Source organism: Coregonus lavaretus (genome assembly GCF_964263955.1).
Source record: "Coregonus lavaretus genome assembly, chromosome: 12".
In the NCBI taxonomy this organism is placed as follows: Eukaryota; Metazoa; Chordata; class Actinopteri; order Salmoniformes; family Salmonidae; genus Coregonus; species Coregonus lavaretus.
In genome coordinates, this window is record NC_139999.1 from 52,435,940 (window position 1) to 52,454,602 (window position 18,663).

Sequence of the window (18,663 nt, forward strand, 5' to 3'; positions counted from 1 at the left end):
TCCTATGCACTCACAATGGCCGTTGCGTATTTCGCGCGCTCCGTATTTCAAAGCAAAATCAAATATCTTGGTGGTAAAATAGTTGCTATAGAGCTAAATATTGAGAAATACAGTGACAACATTAGTTGCTTCCAAAGCTGCATTTTTCCCGCAATTGGATTTAACTGTTATAGCCTACTAATGCATTTTTTCTCTCAGAGTGCGGGGGAGAGGAAGAGAGTGTGAAGAGATAATGCACATTACTGTTTGACCAAATCATGGTTTTAGCCTCCTAAAATAATAGGACGTTTGGAGTGAGGTGACCATGTAGAATGTGCAGCTCGCGCCAATGCGACCAATAAAAAAAAAATAACTCAAGTTAAAGGGTCGCAAAATACGACTTAATGGTCACAGTCTAGAGCCCAGCCTCCTGTTGACCTGGATGGAATCATGTGATCCTTCCTTAACACATAGGGGTTTCAGCCCATGCTAAAACTGGCTTTTGGGAACTAGAGTCCTCTATCCATCTCTATGATCTGATCTACAGTAGCCAAGATGAATGCTAGGAGTCTTTCTGTAGCCTATTCCTAATATGTTTATAATTGAAAGTTTGCCTAAAATAAGCTCAGCGAGTGAACTGATGAGTACTTCTTTTTTGCTAGTCTGGACAGTTCCTGTGTGCCGTATTGAATGCATCAACTCACTCACGTACTGCTTATTCAATTGTGACTCGCGTGGTGGTGTTTGAATGAATGGCCAATCATATTGCTCAATTCTAGCTTTTTCCATGTGTAATCTCAACAATGCGGTGCTGACTGGGAAGCGACACTTTTCTATGGCAGACTGTGACAGAGCGCATAAATGTCGAACTAGAACGGCAAATGCGCTGAGACGTTACTGGCCTGGTCGACAAATTACTAGACAGACTTGATCCTGTCATTCAGTGTACGGCGTGAGACATCTGATAGAAGAACTGAAAGTAACAAATCTTGTACCGAACCGTTTCTCATGTTGTAATATTTGTTTCTAATAAGCAGTATAAGTGGTGTCAGCGCAGGAGAGTACAGAATAATGAGAAGTATGGGGAATAAACAGTAGTGTTCTTTCAGCAAGTACACCAAATATAGATGGTGCATTCCTCACCGGTCAGGGAGGATGTTCTCCAGAGCTGAGATGAAGTAGGGGACCACCACATTGATGCCCTTAAGGTCGGAGCAGAAGAGGGCTGAGGAGTTGAGGATGATGCTGGCCAGCACCGGTCGGCAGATGTAGTCGGAGATCTGGAGGCCCTGGATCAGAACCATGTAGAACCTGGGGGAGGAAAGAGACCGGAGGAGTCAGTCTGAAGCTAGAACACGTGCATGGAAAAGCTGTGGAAAAGGGGAACACAGCCATGTGGAACAGATTTAGAAACTTCATAGTTTAAATAACTACATTCAAATTTTACCATGTTAACTATGTTACTACACTGAACAAAAATATAAACACAACATGCAACAATTTCAAAGATTTTACTGAGTTACAGTTCATTGTAAGGAAATCAGTCAATTGAAATAAAGTCACAAGGCTTAATCTATGGATTTCACATGACTGGGAATACAGATATGCATATGTTGGATGAACGGCACGACAATGGGCCTCAGGATCTCGTCACGGTATCTCTGTGCATTCAAGTTGCCCTCGATAAAAATAAATTGTTTTAGTTGTCCATAGCTTATGCCTGTCCATACCATAAGCCCACCATGGGGCACTCTGTTCACAATGTTGATATCAGCAAACCGCTTGCCCACACAACACCATACACACAGTCTGCAATCTACCAGTTAAAGTTGAAACCGGGATTCATCCGAAGAGCACACTTCTCCAGCGTGCCAGTGGCCATCGAGGGTGAGCATTTGCCCACTGAAGTCAGTTACAACGTTGAACTGCAGTCAGGTTAAGACCCTGGTGAGGACGATGAGCACGCAGATTAGCTTCCCTGAGACGTTTTCTGACAGTTTGTGCAGAAATTCTTCAGTTATGCAAACCCACAGTTTCATCAGCTGCCCGGGTGAATGGTCTCAGACCATCCCACAGGTGAAGAAGCCAGATGTGGTGGTCCTGGGCTGGCGTGGTTACACATGGTCTGCAGTTGTGAGGCCGGTTGGACGCACTGCCAAATTCTCTAAAACGACGTTGGAGGAGGCTTATGGTAGCGAAATTAACATTAAATTCTCTGGCAACAGATCTGGTCGACATCCCTGCAGTCAAAACTTGAGACATCAGTGGCATTGTGTTGTGTGACAAAACGGCACATATTAGAGTGGCCTTTTATTGTCCCCAGCACAAGGTGCACCTGTGTAATGATCATGCTGTTTAATCAGCTTCTTGATATGCCACACCTCTCAGGTGGATGGATTATCTTGGCAAAGGAGAAATACTAACAGGGATGTAAATACATTTGTTCACAAAATTTGAGAGAAATAGGCTTTTTGTGCAAATGGAAAATTTGTGGGATCTTTTATTTTAGCTCATGAAACATGGGACCAACACATTCCATGATGCGTTTATATTTTTGTTCAGTATACTTTAAAAAATTCAATACAGAATCTGTGGAGATTTGGGTACTCATTTAAAAATACTTATATAATACTACTATATTGTGTTTCTGTTTTGACTGTATCACAGTAAAACATGTGGGTACCTGGACAGATAAACGGGCAGTATCTCCTCGCCAGTCTTCTTGCTGCAGAAGATCCTACAGAGGGTCCCACAGGCCTCGGCCCGGCCCGACTCGTAGTTGTCGGGGAACTCGTTGGCGTCGAACATGGGATTGGACACCATGGTGTCTGTGGACATCTGGGAGCCCTTCCTCCTCAGCTCCACTCCCGTCTGAGTGGCCAGGGCTGGCAAGAGAGAGGGGGGGATCACAGGAATAGGGGGGAGAGAAGCACACAAATGGAGGGGGGTGAAGGAGAGAGGGTGGAGGTAGAAAAGAGAAAGGACGGATAGAGAAAGAAGGGGGGAAAGGAAAGTGGCGAGAGAGGACAGAAGACCGGCGGAGAATAATATGAGAGATAAATAATTTGTTATGAAACTGTGGCACTAAAAGGTCATAGGTCAAAAGCGGAAACCACTGACACAAAGTGCATATGAAAAGTACCTGTTTTTCAATTGAAAAGAAACTGCAAAAGTTGGGGGTAATTTTACATAATTTCCAATAGGACCTCTGTGAGCTCGGTGGTAAAATGAACAATTATTTCCAAATATGATGATGTGCTAATGGAATCTTCCAATTGAGGATATTTACTTTCAAGTCCATTGTTACTTACTTTAGCCTGACTGCTCTACTGCTGCACCGTAGCGGGGGCGCACCATCCTGGCAGGACATTTCATCAAGGTTCCTTTCATGTGAAGCTGCACTCTAGGTCTCCATCCCAAATGGCACTCTATTCCATACAGCAGTGCTATTAGCCCCGGTCAAAAATAGTGCACTTAATAAGGAACAGGGTGCCATTTGAAACGCAGCCCATATGGTTTGAAAGGGAGCATTTACAATACTTCTGCCTGGGCATTTTGCTCCGCCAACAACAACTGATTTAGATTACGTAAAGTTTCATTATGCTTTCTGAGCCAAAAAGATATGTAAAACACACAGCAGCCTCTTTTGTGAGCTCTGTGTAGCAGCCTACAAAGAGCTGATACAGGTGAATATGTTTTCTCATGAATGGCTAAATTCAGTTTGCAATGTCTACTTATTAGCTCCTTGGAAATTCACACGAGGCACGATATATAGCACAGATATATGGAACAGACATCCACCACATGCATGGTGTAAAATACAGTACATACAAATTCAAGGTAATCAACTGAGGAGCAAATTAAGCCACGGAAGAAAAACTGAACGTTTGTTGGTTACTTTGGAAAATAAGTATTAGTGTGTGAGATCGTTTGGGGAGGACATTACATGTGTATGATCCAGGTGTAGCAAGTCAGTTTGCTTCCAGGCAGAATGTGGGGTGGTTTGGGACTGGAAAGTTCAGGGTCGTATTCATTAGGGCATACCATAGCAAAACGTTTTGCGACAGAAAATGAAAACAAGCGTTTCTTATTGGACAGGTTCAGGTAGTCCCTCTCCTTGTTTCCGTCTGTTTTCTTCCATTTGGTGCCTAATGAATACACCCCTGGCAACCTCTTCCCCACCCCACCCCACCCACAGGAAGGAAATGGACACGTTCCCCAAGAAATCAGTGCAGCAACAACGACTCAGTGGCGATGACAAAGGGCACAAAAAAAAAAAAAAGCCAATCGAATACAGGAAAACTGCAAGTTAAACAATTTACGGGAAGCTTGTATTCCTACTTACAAGATTTATAAGAAAGAAGAATTTGGACAAATGTAGCTACAAAATAGAAATAAAATGGGAAACAAATCAAAGAACAGCAGTGATATGATAAGTTATGTCTTATTCGTGCTTCAAGGACTTTTCATTGTGATATTTCTTAACATCAGTGTCAACAAAGATATTGATAGTCGAAACAACAATCATGACAAATAACCAACATGCAAAAACTGAAAATTAAAACTAAACCTGAAGATAGATTATGAAATAGGCCTCCTGGATTAAAAAATATATAATTACTTTACTGACACTCAGCTCAGAATAGAGTTTAAAAACAGTTTCTCTTGTCAATAAAGTTTAATGAAAAATGCAACAGCCTAGATTAGGGGTCGGCAACGTTTCTATGACTGGAAGAGCCATTTTTTCCACACAAAATATTTTGTTTTGAGGGAGCCGCACAAGACATTCAAGCCCTTTTCATGTGCAATGGTGGCAATAGCACCACAGATAACAGTCGGATAAAATTACCACGAAATCTGACATTCAGTGTCACAGAGCAGAGCATTGAACACAGCGGCTGTCTGGTGAAGTTGCAGAGAGAATCAAATCTTGTGAACATACAATAACATAGCGATATGACTTTTGGATTTAAAAACCTACCAACAAAGGAAATATTGTTCTCTAGTGATTAATTGAAATACCCACATCAAGCCCAGCAAGAAATGTAATAATAATTTGCAAAGAAAAAGCCATATTATAATAAAAATAAAAGATTAAGATGGGCAGTCTGAGATATGGCTTTTTCTTTGCAACTCTGCCTAGAATGTCAGCATCCCGGAGTCGCCTCTTCACTGTTGACGTTGAGACTGGTGTTTTGCGGGTACTATTTAATGAAGCTGCCAGTTGAGGACCTGTGAGGCACACTTAACCAGCATGGCTACCACAGCATTCTGAAGCGATACGCCATCCCATCTGGTTTGCACTTAGTGGGACAATCATTTGTTTTTCAACAGGACAATGACCCAACACACCTCCAGGCTGTGTAAGGGATATTTGACCAAGCAGGAGAGTGATGGAGTGCTGCATCAGATGACCTGGCCTCCACAATCACCCGACCTCAACCCAATTGAGATGGTTTGGGATGAGTTGGACCGCAGTGAAGGAAAAGCAGCCAACAAGTGCTCAGCATATGTGGCAGTTGAAGTCGGAAGTTTACATACACTTAGGTTGGAGTCATTAAAACTCGCTTTTCAACCACTCCACAAATTTCTTTTTAACAAACTATAGTTTTGGCAAGTTGGTTAGGACATCTACTTTGTGCATGACACAAGTAATTTTTCAAACAATTGTTTAAAAGACAGATTATTTCACTTATAATTCACTGTATCACAATTCCAGTTGGTCAGAAGTTTACATACACTAAATTGACTGTGCCTTTAAACAGCTAGAAACATTTCAGAAAATGATATCACGGCTTTAGAAGCTTCTGATAGGCTAATTGACATCATTTGAGCCAATTGGAGGTGTACCTGTGGATGTAATTCAAGGCCTACCTTCAAACTCAGTGCCTCTTTGTTTGACATCATGGGAAAATCAAAAAATATCAGCCAAGACATCAGAAAATAAATTGGAGACCTCCACAAGTCTGGTTCATCCTTGGGAGCAATTTCCAAACGCCTGAAGGTACCATGTTCATCTGTACAAACAATAGTACGCAAGTATAAACACCATGGGACCACGCAGCCATCATACTGCTCAGGAAGGAGACGCGTTCTGTCTCCTAGAGATCGTACTTTGGTGCGAAAAGTGCAAATCAATCCCAGAACAGCAGCAAAAGGTCCTGTGGATATAGATACTTTTGTACCTGTTTAATTTTTTTATAGGAAAAACTCCCCAAATACAGGTGTGCCAAGCTTATAGCATCATACCCAAGAAGACTTGAGGCTGTAATCGCTACCAAAGGTGCTTCAAAAAAGTACTGAGTAAAGGGTCTAAATACTTATGTAAATGTAATATAAATCAGTTTATTCTTTATAAATTTGCTACAAAAATACAACAACCTGTTTCTGCTTTGTCATTATGGGGTATTGTGTGTAGATTGAGGGGGAAAAAACTATTTAATCCATTTTAGAATAAGGCTGTAATGTAACAAAATGTAGAAAAAGTGAAGGGGTCTGAATACTTCCTAAATGCACTGTAATCTATAAATAGCCAGGGAGCCGCAAGAGAGGGGTTGAAGAGCCGCTAAGAGCCGCGGGTTGCCGACCCCTGGCCAAGATCAACTGAAAGACCACAGTCCATCAAAATGGAGGATAGACCTCAAAACAATGATACTGGCTACCATCCGACCCATTTCTCACAATTGAAGATGAATACTTATATTATCATCATCATCTGCAATAGGTGGTGGCAAGCACATTAAGATTGACTGCATTCCCAAATGAAATTCCCTTTGGTAGCTATTGACACTATTAACTGTCCATTACTAACAGTAAGACCAGCTCAGGGTTTTGTTTGTCGAGAGGCGAGTGGCAGCTTGAGCTCAGCCTACAATCCAGGATAAATCAACACCATTACTTTCACACACCTCTTTGCCTGCTACTTTATCCAACTGAAGACCACCACTTGCTCATATCCCATGCTAATTGAAACTGGCTCAATAGTGCCGCAGACACAGCCACACATGTATACAAATGTAGGATCTTAATTTGATTACTCTTTTGTTGCTGAGAATTTTCCTTTACCGCAGGAAATGCAGATGAGCTTCATGATTTACATAAATTCACTGAAAACACACAATAATACACGGTTATATTAACAGTATTGCACTTTTCATATAGCCTAATTTTGGCTAGCTAATAGCCTAACCACCTATGAAGCAACATTATGGACGAAACTACAGTGGGGAAAAAAAGTATTTAGTCAGCCACCAATTGTGCAAGTTCTCCCACTTAAAAAGATGAGAGAGGCCTGTAATTTTCATCATAGGTACACGTCAACTATGACAGACAAAATGAGATTTTTTTTTCCAGAAAATCACATTGTAGGATTTTTAATGAATTTATTGGCATATGATGGTGGAAAATAAGTATTTGGTCAATAACAAAAGTTTCTCAATACTTTGTTATATACCCTTTGTTGGCAATGACACAGGTCAAACATTTTCTGTAAGTCTTCACAAGGTTTTCACACACTGTTGCTGGTATTTTGGCCCATTCCTCCATGCAGATCTCCTCTAGAGCAGTGATGTTTTGGGGCTGTCGCTGGGCAACACAGACTTTCAACTCCCTCTAAAGATTTTCTATGGGGTTGAGATCTGGAGACTGGCTAGGCCACTCCAGGACCTTGAAATGCTTCTTACGAAACCACTCCTTCGTTGCCCGGGCGGTGTGTTTGGGATCATTGTCATGCTGAAAGACCCAGCCACGTTTCATCTTCAATGCCCTTGCTGATGGAAGGAGGGTTTCACTCAAAATCTCACGATACATGGCCCCATTCATTCTTTCCTTTACACGGATCAGTCGTCCTGGTCCCTTTGCAGAAAAACAGCCCCAAAGCATGATGTTTCCAACCCCATGCTTCACAGTAGGTATGGTGTTCTTTGGATGCAACTCAGCATTCTTTGTCCTCCAAACATGACGAGTTGAGTTTTTACCAGAAAGTTATATTTTGGTTTCATCTGACCATATGACATTCTCCCAATCCTCTTCTGGATCATCCAAATGCACTTCAGACGGGCCTGGACATGTACTGGCTTAAGCAGGGGGACACGTCTCGCACTGCAGGATTTGAGTCCCTGGCGGCGTAGTGTGTTACTGATGGTTGGCTTTGTTACTTTGGTCCCAGCTATCAGCAGGTCATTCACTAGGTCCCCCCGTGTGGTTCTGGGATTTTTGCTCACCGTTCTTGTGATCATTTTGACCCCACGGGGTGAGATCTTGCGTGGAGCCCCAGATCGAGGGAGATTATCAGTGGTCTTGTATGTCTTCCATTTCCTAATAATTGCTCCCACAGTTGATTTCTTCAAACCAAGCTGCTTACCTATTGCAGATTCAGTCTTCCCAGCCTGGTGCAGGTCTACAATTTTGTTTTTGGTGTCCTTTGACAGCTCTTTGGTCTTGGCCATTGTGAAGTTTGGAGTGTGACTGTTTGAGGTTGTGGACAGGTGTCTTTTATACTGATAACAAGTTCAAACAGGTGCCATTAATACAGGTAACGAGTGGAGGACAGAGGAGCCTCTTAAATAAGAAGTTACAGGTCTGTGAGAGCCAGAAATCTTGCTTGTTTGTAGGTGACCAAATACTTATTTTCCACCATAATTTGCAAATAAATTCATTAAAAATCCTACAATGGGATTTTCTGGATTTTTTTTTCTCAATTTGTCTGTCATAGTTGACGTGTACCTATGATGAAAATTACAGGCCTCTCTCATCTTATAAAGGGGGAGAACTTGCACAATTGGTGGCTGACTAAATACTTTTTTGCCCCACTGTATCTATAGCCTGTTGTTGCAGGATTATTTTGCTGCGATAGTACTGGTCAGATTAAGATCTGACATCTGTATACCATTGACTTGATCTCTCTGCTACCTTTCTAGTCTCCTCTTTACTGTCCAGTCCCAATAAAACCATCAAAAAGAAAAAAGAAACCTGTTCAATAATGTAAAGAAAGAGGCTGAATAGAAAAATATATAAGAAAATGAATTTGAACAAAAATAACACTATGGGTGCATCTCAATAGTTTGAAGTGGATTCATCTTATTGTTTCATTTGCTTCATATGCACTGGTGTGAAAGAGCCGAAATGTTGAATACCATTTCCCAGAAGAGCATCCTCCATATCCCTTTCAAATGGGGCCACATTCAGTAAATTATTGGAATAGAGCTGACATTATTGTTCTATATAATCAATTTCTATACTGAACAAAAATATAAACGCAACATGTAAAGTGTTGGTCCCATGTTTCATGAGCTGAAATAAAAAAATCACAGAAATGTTCCATACGCACAAAAAAGCTTATTTCCCTAAAATGTTGTGCACAAATTTGAAGATGATTAAACAGCATGATCATTACACTGGTGGACCTTGTGCCGGGGACAATAAATGCCACTTTAAAAATGTGTCGTTTTGTCACACAACAATGCCACAGAGGTCTCAAGTTTTGAGGGTGCAATTGGCCCTTTTGTGGGGAAAAACATTTACATTACATTTACATTTTAGTCATTTAGCAGACGCCCTTATCCAGAGCGACTTACAGTTAGTGAATACATTATTATTTTTTTTATACTGGCCCCCCGTGGGAATCGAACCCACAACCCTGGCGTTGCAAACGCCATGCTCTATCAACTGAGCTACATCCCTGCCGGCCATTCCCTCCCCTACCCTGGACGACGCTGGGCCAATTGTGCGCCGCCCATGAGTCTCCCGGTCGCGGCCGGCTGCGACAGAGCCTGGATTCGAACCAGGATCTCTAGTGGCACAGTTAGCACTGCCTTAGACCACTGCGCCACTCAGGAGACACAAAAAAATAAAAAAAATAAAAAATAAAAATAAACCCCTTCTTATTGTCAAGTGGGTGGGTATATGCCCTCCCAGGCCCACCCATGGCTGCATCCCTGCCCAGTAATGTGAAATCCATAGATTAGGGCCTAATTTATTTATTTCAATTGACCGATTTCCATATTTGAACTGTAACTCAGTAAAATCTTTTAAATTGTTGCATGTTGCATTTATATTGTTGTTCAGTATATATGAATGTTCCACAACATACCCTGCTTTTCACATTTTGCAAAGCTAAAGAAGAGGCTACAATAAAGGAGAGGAAGGTTCTTTAGACTATTGAGTACAGTACAACGCAATTCTAGTCAAACCAGTTTTTGACCAATTGTTGACCCTTAACCTCTGACCCTCGCCTTACCAGTCATGCTGTTGTCCCGGCTCAGGCCCGTGTGGAGCTTGCAGTGCACCAGCGCGGCGTCAAAAAGCCACTGGCCAAACAGGTTGAGGACACTGTTGACCTTGGGCCTGGTGGGGGCGGGCAGCGGCCGGGGCTCCGAGCTGGTCTGGTTGGGGCTGGACAGGGGGGAGGTGGAAGACGGCTGTTGGGACACTTTGGGTTGGTGTGTTATGCTCGCCTGGGTGGGTAGGGAAGGAGGGTGATAGATAACCAGGAATTTATTAAACTATCAAACTGGCACAGTAAAAAAATGAATATTCAGTCACATTAACATTTATTCAAATTTTTTCAAACATTGGAAAAAACATTATTTGGCAAAGGTATGAAGTCTTTTTCCCATTTTACTTCAGTTCTCCATTTAAAATCTGATACAAATGGGCCAAATTAGGAAAGACCAATAAACAGCAGCTCATAAGAAGTACAACTGAGACTCTGGGGTAGGAACCTACCGTTGAGGTTTTACTGGCCGTCTTTGTGACCCCTGTGGGTTTGTGGCGGCGGCTGTGAGGGGGCGTGGTGTTGGTGGTGGGCGGCGGCATGCTCAGTCTGTTGACAGGGGTGGGCGGGGCACTGTCCGACCGAGGACGGGAGACACCTGAGGGAGAGAGAGAAGGGATGAGGCACAGAAAACATTCAGCTGTTTGAAGTGAAAACAGCAACAACCAAATCGCGGCCCGTTTCCCGTCCACTGGAGGGCGATGTTAGTAACATCAACGGTGTGTCATTTTTGCGTTTCACCTTTCCTCCACCGACAGAAAAATAACAGCTCAAAATGCACAAGCAATCTCATGTGGATGGATGTCTTCTTTGTTGCGGGATACTCACCACAGATAAAGGAATGTTAAAAAATAAAAATCCACAGAGAAAAATGTCACATTTTTCGCTTCATCGCCTTGGGGCGGCTAGACGACCAATTTTGATTGACAACAGTTAATTTATTCAGAAGCTTGGCATAGCCTATCAAACAGTTACAGGCATATACTTACTGTCCACACTGACAACACTATTCCTGAGTACCACTCTCCATAAGTTCAAGCATAGTGGTGGCTGCATCATGTTATGGGTATGCTTGTAATCGTTAACAACTGGGGAGTTTTTTAGGATAAAAAGAAACGGAATGGCACTAAGCACAGGCAAGATCCTAGAGGAAAACTTGGTTCAGTCTGCTTTCCACCAGACACTGGGAGATGACTTCACCTTTCAGCAGGACAATAACCTAAAACACAAGGCCAAATCTACACTGAATGTTCCCGAGTGGCCAAGTTAGTTTTTACTTAAATCTGCTTGAAAATCTATGGCAAGACATGAAAATGGTTGTCTAGCAACGATCAACAACCAATTTAACAGAGCTTGAAGAATAACGGGCAAATGTTGCACAATCCAGGTGTAGAAAGCTCTTAAGAGATTTACCCAGAAAGATTCACAGCTGTAATCGCTGCCAAAAGTGATTCTAACATGTATAGGGGGTTGAATACTTATCCAATCAAGATAGTGTTTTATTTTTCATGAATTTTTTACACAAATGTTAGAAGTTTTCTTCCACTTTGACATTAGTATTTTCTGTAGATCGTTGAACAGAAATGACAATTACATCTATTTTAATCCAAATTTGTAGCACAACAAATATGGAAAAAGGTTGAGGTGTGAATACTTTCTGAAGGCACTGTACATCAAAATAACAAGAAATACAGGGGTAGAGAAGCAAGGTTTTTGAGACTGTTTGTCGCCGCTGTCCTGATAGTGATTATGGATTCAATTGTTTTGGACACAGCCACTAAGTGCATGCAACAGCTAGCTTCACCACACAGTCAGTTTTTGGTGAACCCCAGCAAATCCATCAAAATGCTTCAGCCCCCTTTATGATTGGTTGGGAGCACTCTAGTAATGAGTACCATAGGAGGGCATGGAGGAAAGCCTTTCTTTGAAGTTGTTCCTAGACACAGCGAAACCTGAGGGAAAGAAAGCGGTCAAAGCTTTCGCAGCTTGTCATTCTGACACAGTGATTAATGTGTTTTTCCTAGATGTGTAAGGATAGGTTGTTTTTGTGACTGTAGAAGTGTGGCACCATTTGCTATTTGTCTTATGCCCAAACACCACTATAGGGAATCTTGTTTGATATATACATAAACCCCTGTGTGATGTTAGTGATTGGATTTCATTGGGTTAGGTCTGGTTTAGTGGTGTACCTAGAGAGGGAAGTTTGTCATGTATATTGGTCCTAGGAGACATTGTCACTCCTGAGGGGGAGATAGACACTAGTGGTGTTTCTGGGAAAGAAGAAAGAAAGAAAAAGAAAAAAATGAAGCAGAAACACAAAATTATGGATTAGTTATTGGGCTAAATTACTGTTAAACAACTCAAGCTATGTTTGGTATTTATTAGAGACATTATATGTGTTTAGGCACTGTAGAACATAATTGGCCACATAGCTAATACTAGTTTGTGATTTTCAAAATGAAAACTGACACATTAACCAAAATAAAAATCTAAGAAGTGCTGCGCTGCCGTTTCTTTAAACATGGGGATGTCAAGAGATTTAGGGAGGTATATAGCCATCACCGTGACAGTGCTTAGATGACGTATAGGGCAAAAATGCAGGGAGGTCAGCTTGATGTTTTTTTTTTTTTTTTTTTTACATGGTTGAAGTCTTCCACTATTATTAGGTGCAGGGCAATGGGCACAAAGCTTTTTGAACAAGTCCGGTTCTTGTTTAAAAGCCAGTGTACAGGCAAATACAATGTGGTGGGAGAACCCATTAATGTAGTTGCTGGTCATAAAATCAAGGTTTTACATTTACATTTTAGTCATTTAGCAGACGCTCTTATCCAGACTTACAGTTAGTGAGTGCATACATTTTACTAAGTAAAATAACATATTTCCATGTTTTACATGATCAATGTCCACAAAATCTAAACCCTTTTACCCCTGATTTGAATGACAAAGTTTATTGAGTACCATAGGAAGGCAGTTTCTCTCGAATCTCTCTCTTTGCGAGTCCGACACCTAGCGAGGAGGAAACATATACATGACCTCTTAGTTAGATGTGATCCAGCAAAACATGAGGACTTGTGTAGATATGAAAGTATTGGATAGGTTCAAGTAACAGGGCTAAATCTCCAGCCTATTATGGGAGAAGATGGAACTACTACCATACCTATACAATGTTTTCAGGGCACGTATTCAGAAAGCGTCTCATAGTAGGAGTGCTGATCTACGATCAGGTTCCCCCTGTCTATGTAATCTTATTCATTATGATCTATAAGGCAAAACTGATCCTAGATCAGCACTCCTACCCAGATGCCTACTCTAAACTATTTAATGAATACGGGCCCAGATCTACATGAAGTGCCTAGGGCAGGGTTCTTCAATTCCGGTCCTGGAGGGCCGAAACACTTCTGTTTTTAATTTCTACCTGGTAGTTAATTGCACTCACCTGGTGTCCCAGGTCTGAATTAGCCCCTGATTAGAAGGAGAGGATGAAAAACAGAGGTGTTTTGGCCCTCCAGGACCGGAATTGAAGAACCCTGGCCTACGGGAAAGGGCTAGGAGTTGTCTCTGGACAGGGCCAAAGTCAAATGTAACAGTATATGCAATGGAGAAAGAAAAATGATAAGGTGAGGTAGTCTTACCCAGGAAGGCATCCACCAGGCAGCTGACCCCCCGCATCGCCCTGAAGAAGATCTGGGGCAGCTGCTTGAGACAGGGGTGCTGCTGGATCACCTCCTGGGGCACGCCGCTCACCCCCAGCAGCTGCTCCTGGAACTTTGGCGTGGAGCTGACCGACAGCGGGTTGCTCAGGTCCACCGGGTTACTGCAAGAGGAGGAGAGGTAGGGGGGACTGTTAGCATAGGGGTGCAAAATGTTGGTCCTGGGCTGGATTTCCCAAAGTCTGTAGGTAAAGTAATATGTTATTTCTCTCCACAACCTAGCCGAAAACAACCGCTAGAGAGTAACAGTTAAATTGATGTAGCCCAATACAATATTTTCTCAGATCACTTTCTTGGACCATCTGGGGGAGTGTTCTAGAAGATCTTTAGGTTACATTTTTGGAGGTCCATTAAGAGTCTAGAATCATTTTCGGATACATTTTTATATTTTTTAGTATGTTCTTCATCAAAAAGACCTAAGAAGCTGCTCCCAGGATAGGTTTCTTAAATGATGATTGAAGAAAGTAATTATACTATTTAATCGGGGTGCAATTACATAGAATACAGTATAGATTTTAACAGAAATACCTCCCATACTGTGCAACACATAACAGATAGCTAGCTCCGTGGGTCTCACCTGAGCATGTGCAGAAAGCGGAACCAGGTCTGAGCCACACAGTCGTTGTCCATCTCAGTAGGGATCATGTTGGCGTCCTCCTCTGGGACTTTGAACGGAGGGAAGGATGTACCGTAGGTGAACCGCAACAGTCTGTGCCGAAACAGAACATTGAATAAATCGTATGAACACATTTACATAATTAATGCTTAATATTAATTTGTGCTTATAATCCGCTAATAGTCCATTTTCAAATACTTTAACCATTAGTAAAGTGTTTATAAATAATCCTGCATGTACGTGTACAGTGCCTTCAGTAACTATTCATATCCCTTTACATTTTGCTGTGTTATAAGCATGAATTCAAAATGGATTAAATCAACAAAAAATCTCACCCATCTACACACAATACCCAATGACAAAGTGAAAACATGATTTTAGAAATGTTTACAAATTTAAAATGAAAAGCAGAAATATCTAATTTACTTAAGTCAATACTTTGTAGAAGCACCTTTGGCGGCGATTACAGCTTTGAGTCGTGTTCGGTATGTCTGTATCAGCTTTGCACATCTGGATTTGGGGATTTTCTCCCATTCTTCCTTGCAGATTTTCTCAAGCTCTGTTAAGTTATTGGGTAGCGGCAGTGAACAGCAATCTTCAAGTCTTTCCACAGATTTTTTATGGATTCAAGTCTGGGCCACTCAAGGACTTTCACATTCTTGTTCTGAAGCCATTCCAGCGTTGCTTTGGCTGTATGCTTGGGGTTATCGTCCTGTTGGAACGTAAATCTTCGCTCCAGTCTAAGGTAGTTTGCACTCTGAAGCAGGTTCTCATCAAGGATTTGTCTGCATTTGGCTCCATTCATTGTTCCCTCTATCCTCACCAGTCTCCCAGTCCCTGCCGCTGAAAATCATCCCCATAGCATGATGCTGCCACCCCCATGCTTTACGGTAGGAAAGGCGTTAGACGGGTGATTAATTGTTCCTGGTTTTCTCCAGACATAGCACTTAGCATTCAGGCCAAACAGTTCATTCAGACCACAGAATATTTTGCCTTATGCACTCAGAGTCTTTCAAGTGCCTTTTTTCAAACTCCAGGCGTGCTGTCATGTGCCTTTTTCTCAGGAGTGGCTTCCGTCTGGCCACTCTCCCATAAAGCCCAGATTGGTGAAGTGCTGTAGAGACGGTTGTCCTTCTGGCAGGTTCCCCCATCTCAACCAAGGAACTCTGTAGTTCTGTCAGAGTGGTCACTGGGTTCATGGTCACCTCCCTGACCAAGGTGCTTCTTGCGCAGTTTGGTCGGACAGCCAGCTCTAGGCAGTCTGGGTAGTTTCATATTTTTTCTATTTCCCAATGATGGAGATCACCGTGCTCTTGGAAACTTTCAACACTCTAGAAATGTTTTTATACATTGTAGAATAATAGTGAAGACATCAAAACTATGAAATAACACATATGGAATCATGTAGTAACCAAAGAAGTGTTAAACAAATCAAAATATATTTTATATTTGAGATTCTTCAAAGTAGCCACCCTTTGCCTTGATAACAGCTCTGCACACTTTTGGCATTCTCTCAACCAGCTTGATGAGGTAGTCACCTGGAAAGCCTTTCAATTAACAGGTGTGCCTTCTTAAAAGTTAATTTGTGGAATTTCTTTCCTTCTTAATGCGTTTGAGCCAATCAGTTGTGTTGTGACAAGGTAGGGCTGGTATACAGAAGATAGCCCTATTTGGTAAAAGACCAAGTCCATATTATGGCAAGAACAGCTCAAATAAGCAAAGAGAAACGACAGTCCATCATTACTTTAAGACATGGTCAGTCAATACGGAAAATTTCAATAACTTTGAAAGTTTCTTCAAGTGCAGTCGCAAAAACCATCAAGCACTATGATGAAACTGGCTCTCATGAGGACCGCCACAGGAAAGGAAGACCCAGAGTTACCTCTGCTGCAGAGGATAAGTTCATTAGAGTTACCAGCCTCAGAAATTGCAGCCCAAATAAATGCTTCACAGAGCTCAAGTAACAGACACATCTCAACATCAACTGTTCACAGAAGACTGCGTGAATCAGGCCTTCGTCCTCGAATTTCTGCAAAGAAACCACTACTAAAGGACACCAATAAGAAGAATACTTGCTTGGGCCAAGAAACACGAGCAATGGACATCAGATCGGTGGAAATCTGTCCTTTGGTATGATGAGTCCAAATTTGAGATTTTTGGTTCCAACCGCCGTCTCTTTGTGAAACGCAGATTAGGTGAATGGATGATCTCAAGTCTAGTCAACCCAACTGAGATGGTTTGGGATGAGTTGGACCGCAGAGTGAAGGAAAAGCAGCCAACAAGTGCTCAGCATATGTGGGAACTCCTTCAAGATTGTTGGAAAAGCATTCCTCATTAAGCTGGTTGAGAGAATGCCAAGAGTATGCAAAGCTGTCATCAAGGCAAAGGGTGGCTATTTGAAGAATCTCAAATATAAAATATATTTTGATTTGTTTAACACTTTTTTGGTTACTACATGATTCCATATGTGTTATTTCATAGTTTTTATGTCTTCACTATTATTCTACAATGTAGAAAATAGTACACAAAGAAAAACCCTTGAATGAGTAGGTGTCCAAACTTTTGACTGGTACTGTATGTAAATTAGTTTTTTTTTTTAATCATGTTCTCTTATTTAGAAAATAATAGATGATATCCAAAACAATTAACAATACACTGAATTCATACATATTCAGTCATATAAATTGTAAACACCATATCACAACAAATTTTTCTAATCTGGGAGGTAAACCCAGTAAAGTATTCAATCATTTCGCTGTGTATTTCGGACGGAATCAAGGCATTAGAATGTACCAGAGGCTTGTCTTAACCGCCAGAGGGGAGCCTGGCTGGCTGATTTTCTATTTGGCTGGATACTCCATGTGCTTGTAGAAAACACAGATTAGTGGTTGACAGAAATAACTCCTACTGCCTGTCTTACATGAAGGTGTCCAATAAGTAAGCTCACATTTGTTTAAAAAAGTTAACCATATGTTTAAGCTTAAACAAAAGCCTGCAATCCCAGGATTGGCGACCACTGGTCTTGTTGTGGTGTGGCTACCTGGAGGTGAGGGCGGCAATGACCTTGCTCCACTGCTCCACCACGGGCGGGTGGTGCCTCCAGTTGGCCAGCATCTCCCTGGCCGTCTTCCAGTAGGGCGGTGTGGGGAAGCAGCGCATGCAGGCCAGGAACCATACCTCGAACAGCACGCTGATCAGCTTCTCAGCCAGCTTCTCCGCTATTCCACCTGAGCGAGTTGGCGGATGGGGGACGGGTGAGTAATGATGAATAGGAAGAATGGGTGAATTTGCATAATCCAAAATGTATAGGTGTAGAAAAACACAGGGGAAAAATGCTCCCACACAGCATCATAATTTGCATCTAAATAGTAATATTAGCAACAAAGTTATTTAATTGAATCAAAGCCAAAAAGATTATGCGGCGAATCCTAACATCCACGTATTAGTCATGGTTTGATATCAATGGGATAAAATGTGACCTAAGTGGAAGTTAGGAATTGCCCCACGACACTACAAAAAGTACTCTAATTGAATCTGTTCCGGTGGGCTGACCTCCGACTGTGGGCGGGGCCAGCAGGGTGTCGTTGATGCGCAGCAGGAAGAGCAGCAGCACCTCCCAGGTCTCCCGGGCCATGCCGCCGCCCGATTCCCTGGCCAGCTTTTGCACCGCCGTCAGCACCTGTTGGCACAGCCGGAAGTGCATGGGGCTGTAATGCTCCGGCCTGAGAGAAGGAGTTAAAGAAAGAGAGTAAATTGACCGTTTTATAAAGGGAAGCGGTAATATACACGCCATTGACTATTCCCTCTTCAATGCTCCGTTTCCTCTAAGCCTTGTGATTTAGTTTGATGAACTAATGGAGGGAATCTGTCCCTATTTAGAATGACCATGTTATTTAAGTAATCTACTACAACTTCTTGAGGTTCAAATAATATCTTATTGGTCGCATACGCATATTTAGCAGACGTTATTGTTGGTAAGGCCTTAACAGGATAGTTCACCCACCTTACAAAATAACATATTGTTTTCCTTACCCCGTAAGCAGTCTATGGACAAAGTATGACAGCAATCCATGTTTTGGTTTAGT

General features: G+C 42.0%; 1 protein-coding gene across 1 annotated transcript in view; it reads right to left on the reverse strand.

Moving 5' to 3' along the window:
• Window positions 1-18,663, reverse strand: part of LOC311138745 (ral GTPase-activating protein subunit beta-like) — a 72,520-nt gene that overhangs the window by 31,641 nt on the left and 22,216 nt on the right. Inside the window, exons 4-11 of the mRNA XM_084173555.1 lie at window positions 18,131-18,300; window positions 17,619-17,805; window positions 14,540-14,671; window positions 13,885-14,066; window positions 10,705-10,850; window positions 10,217-10,433; window positions 2,663-2,864; window positions 1,123-1,290 (exon numbers count right to left, since the gene is read on the reverse strand). Of these exons, the coding sequence (XP_084029681.1) occupies window positions 1,123-1,290; window positions 2,663-2,864; window positions 10,217-10,433; window positions 10,705-10,850; window positions 13,885-14,066; window positions 14,540-14,671; window positions 17,619-17,805; window positions 18,131-18,300 (1,404 nt within the window). The remainder of the gene's footprint in view (window positions 1-1,122; window positions 1,291-2,662; window positions 2,865-10,216; window positions 10,434-10,704; window positions 10,851-13,884; window positions 14,067-14,539; window positions 14,672-17,618; window positions 17,806-18,130; window positions 18,301-18,663) is intronic.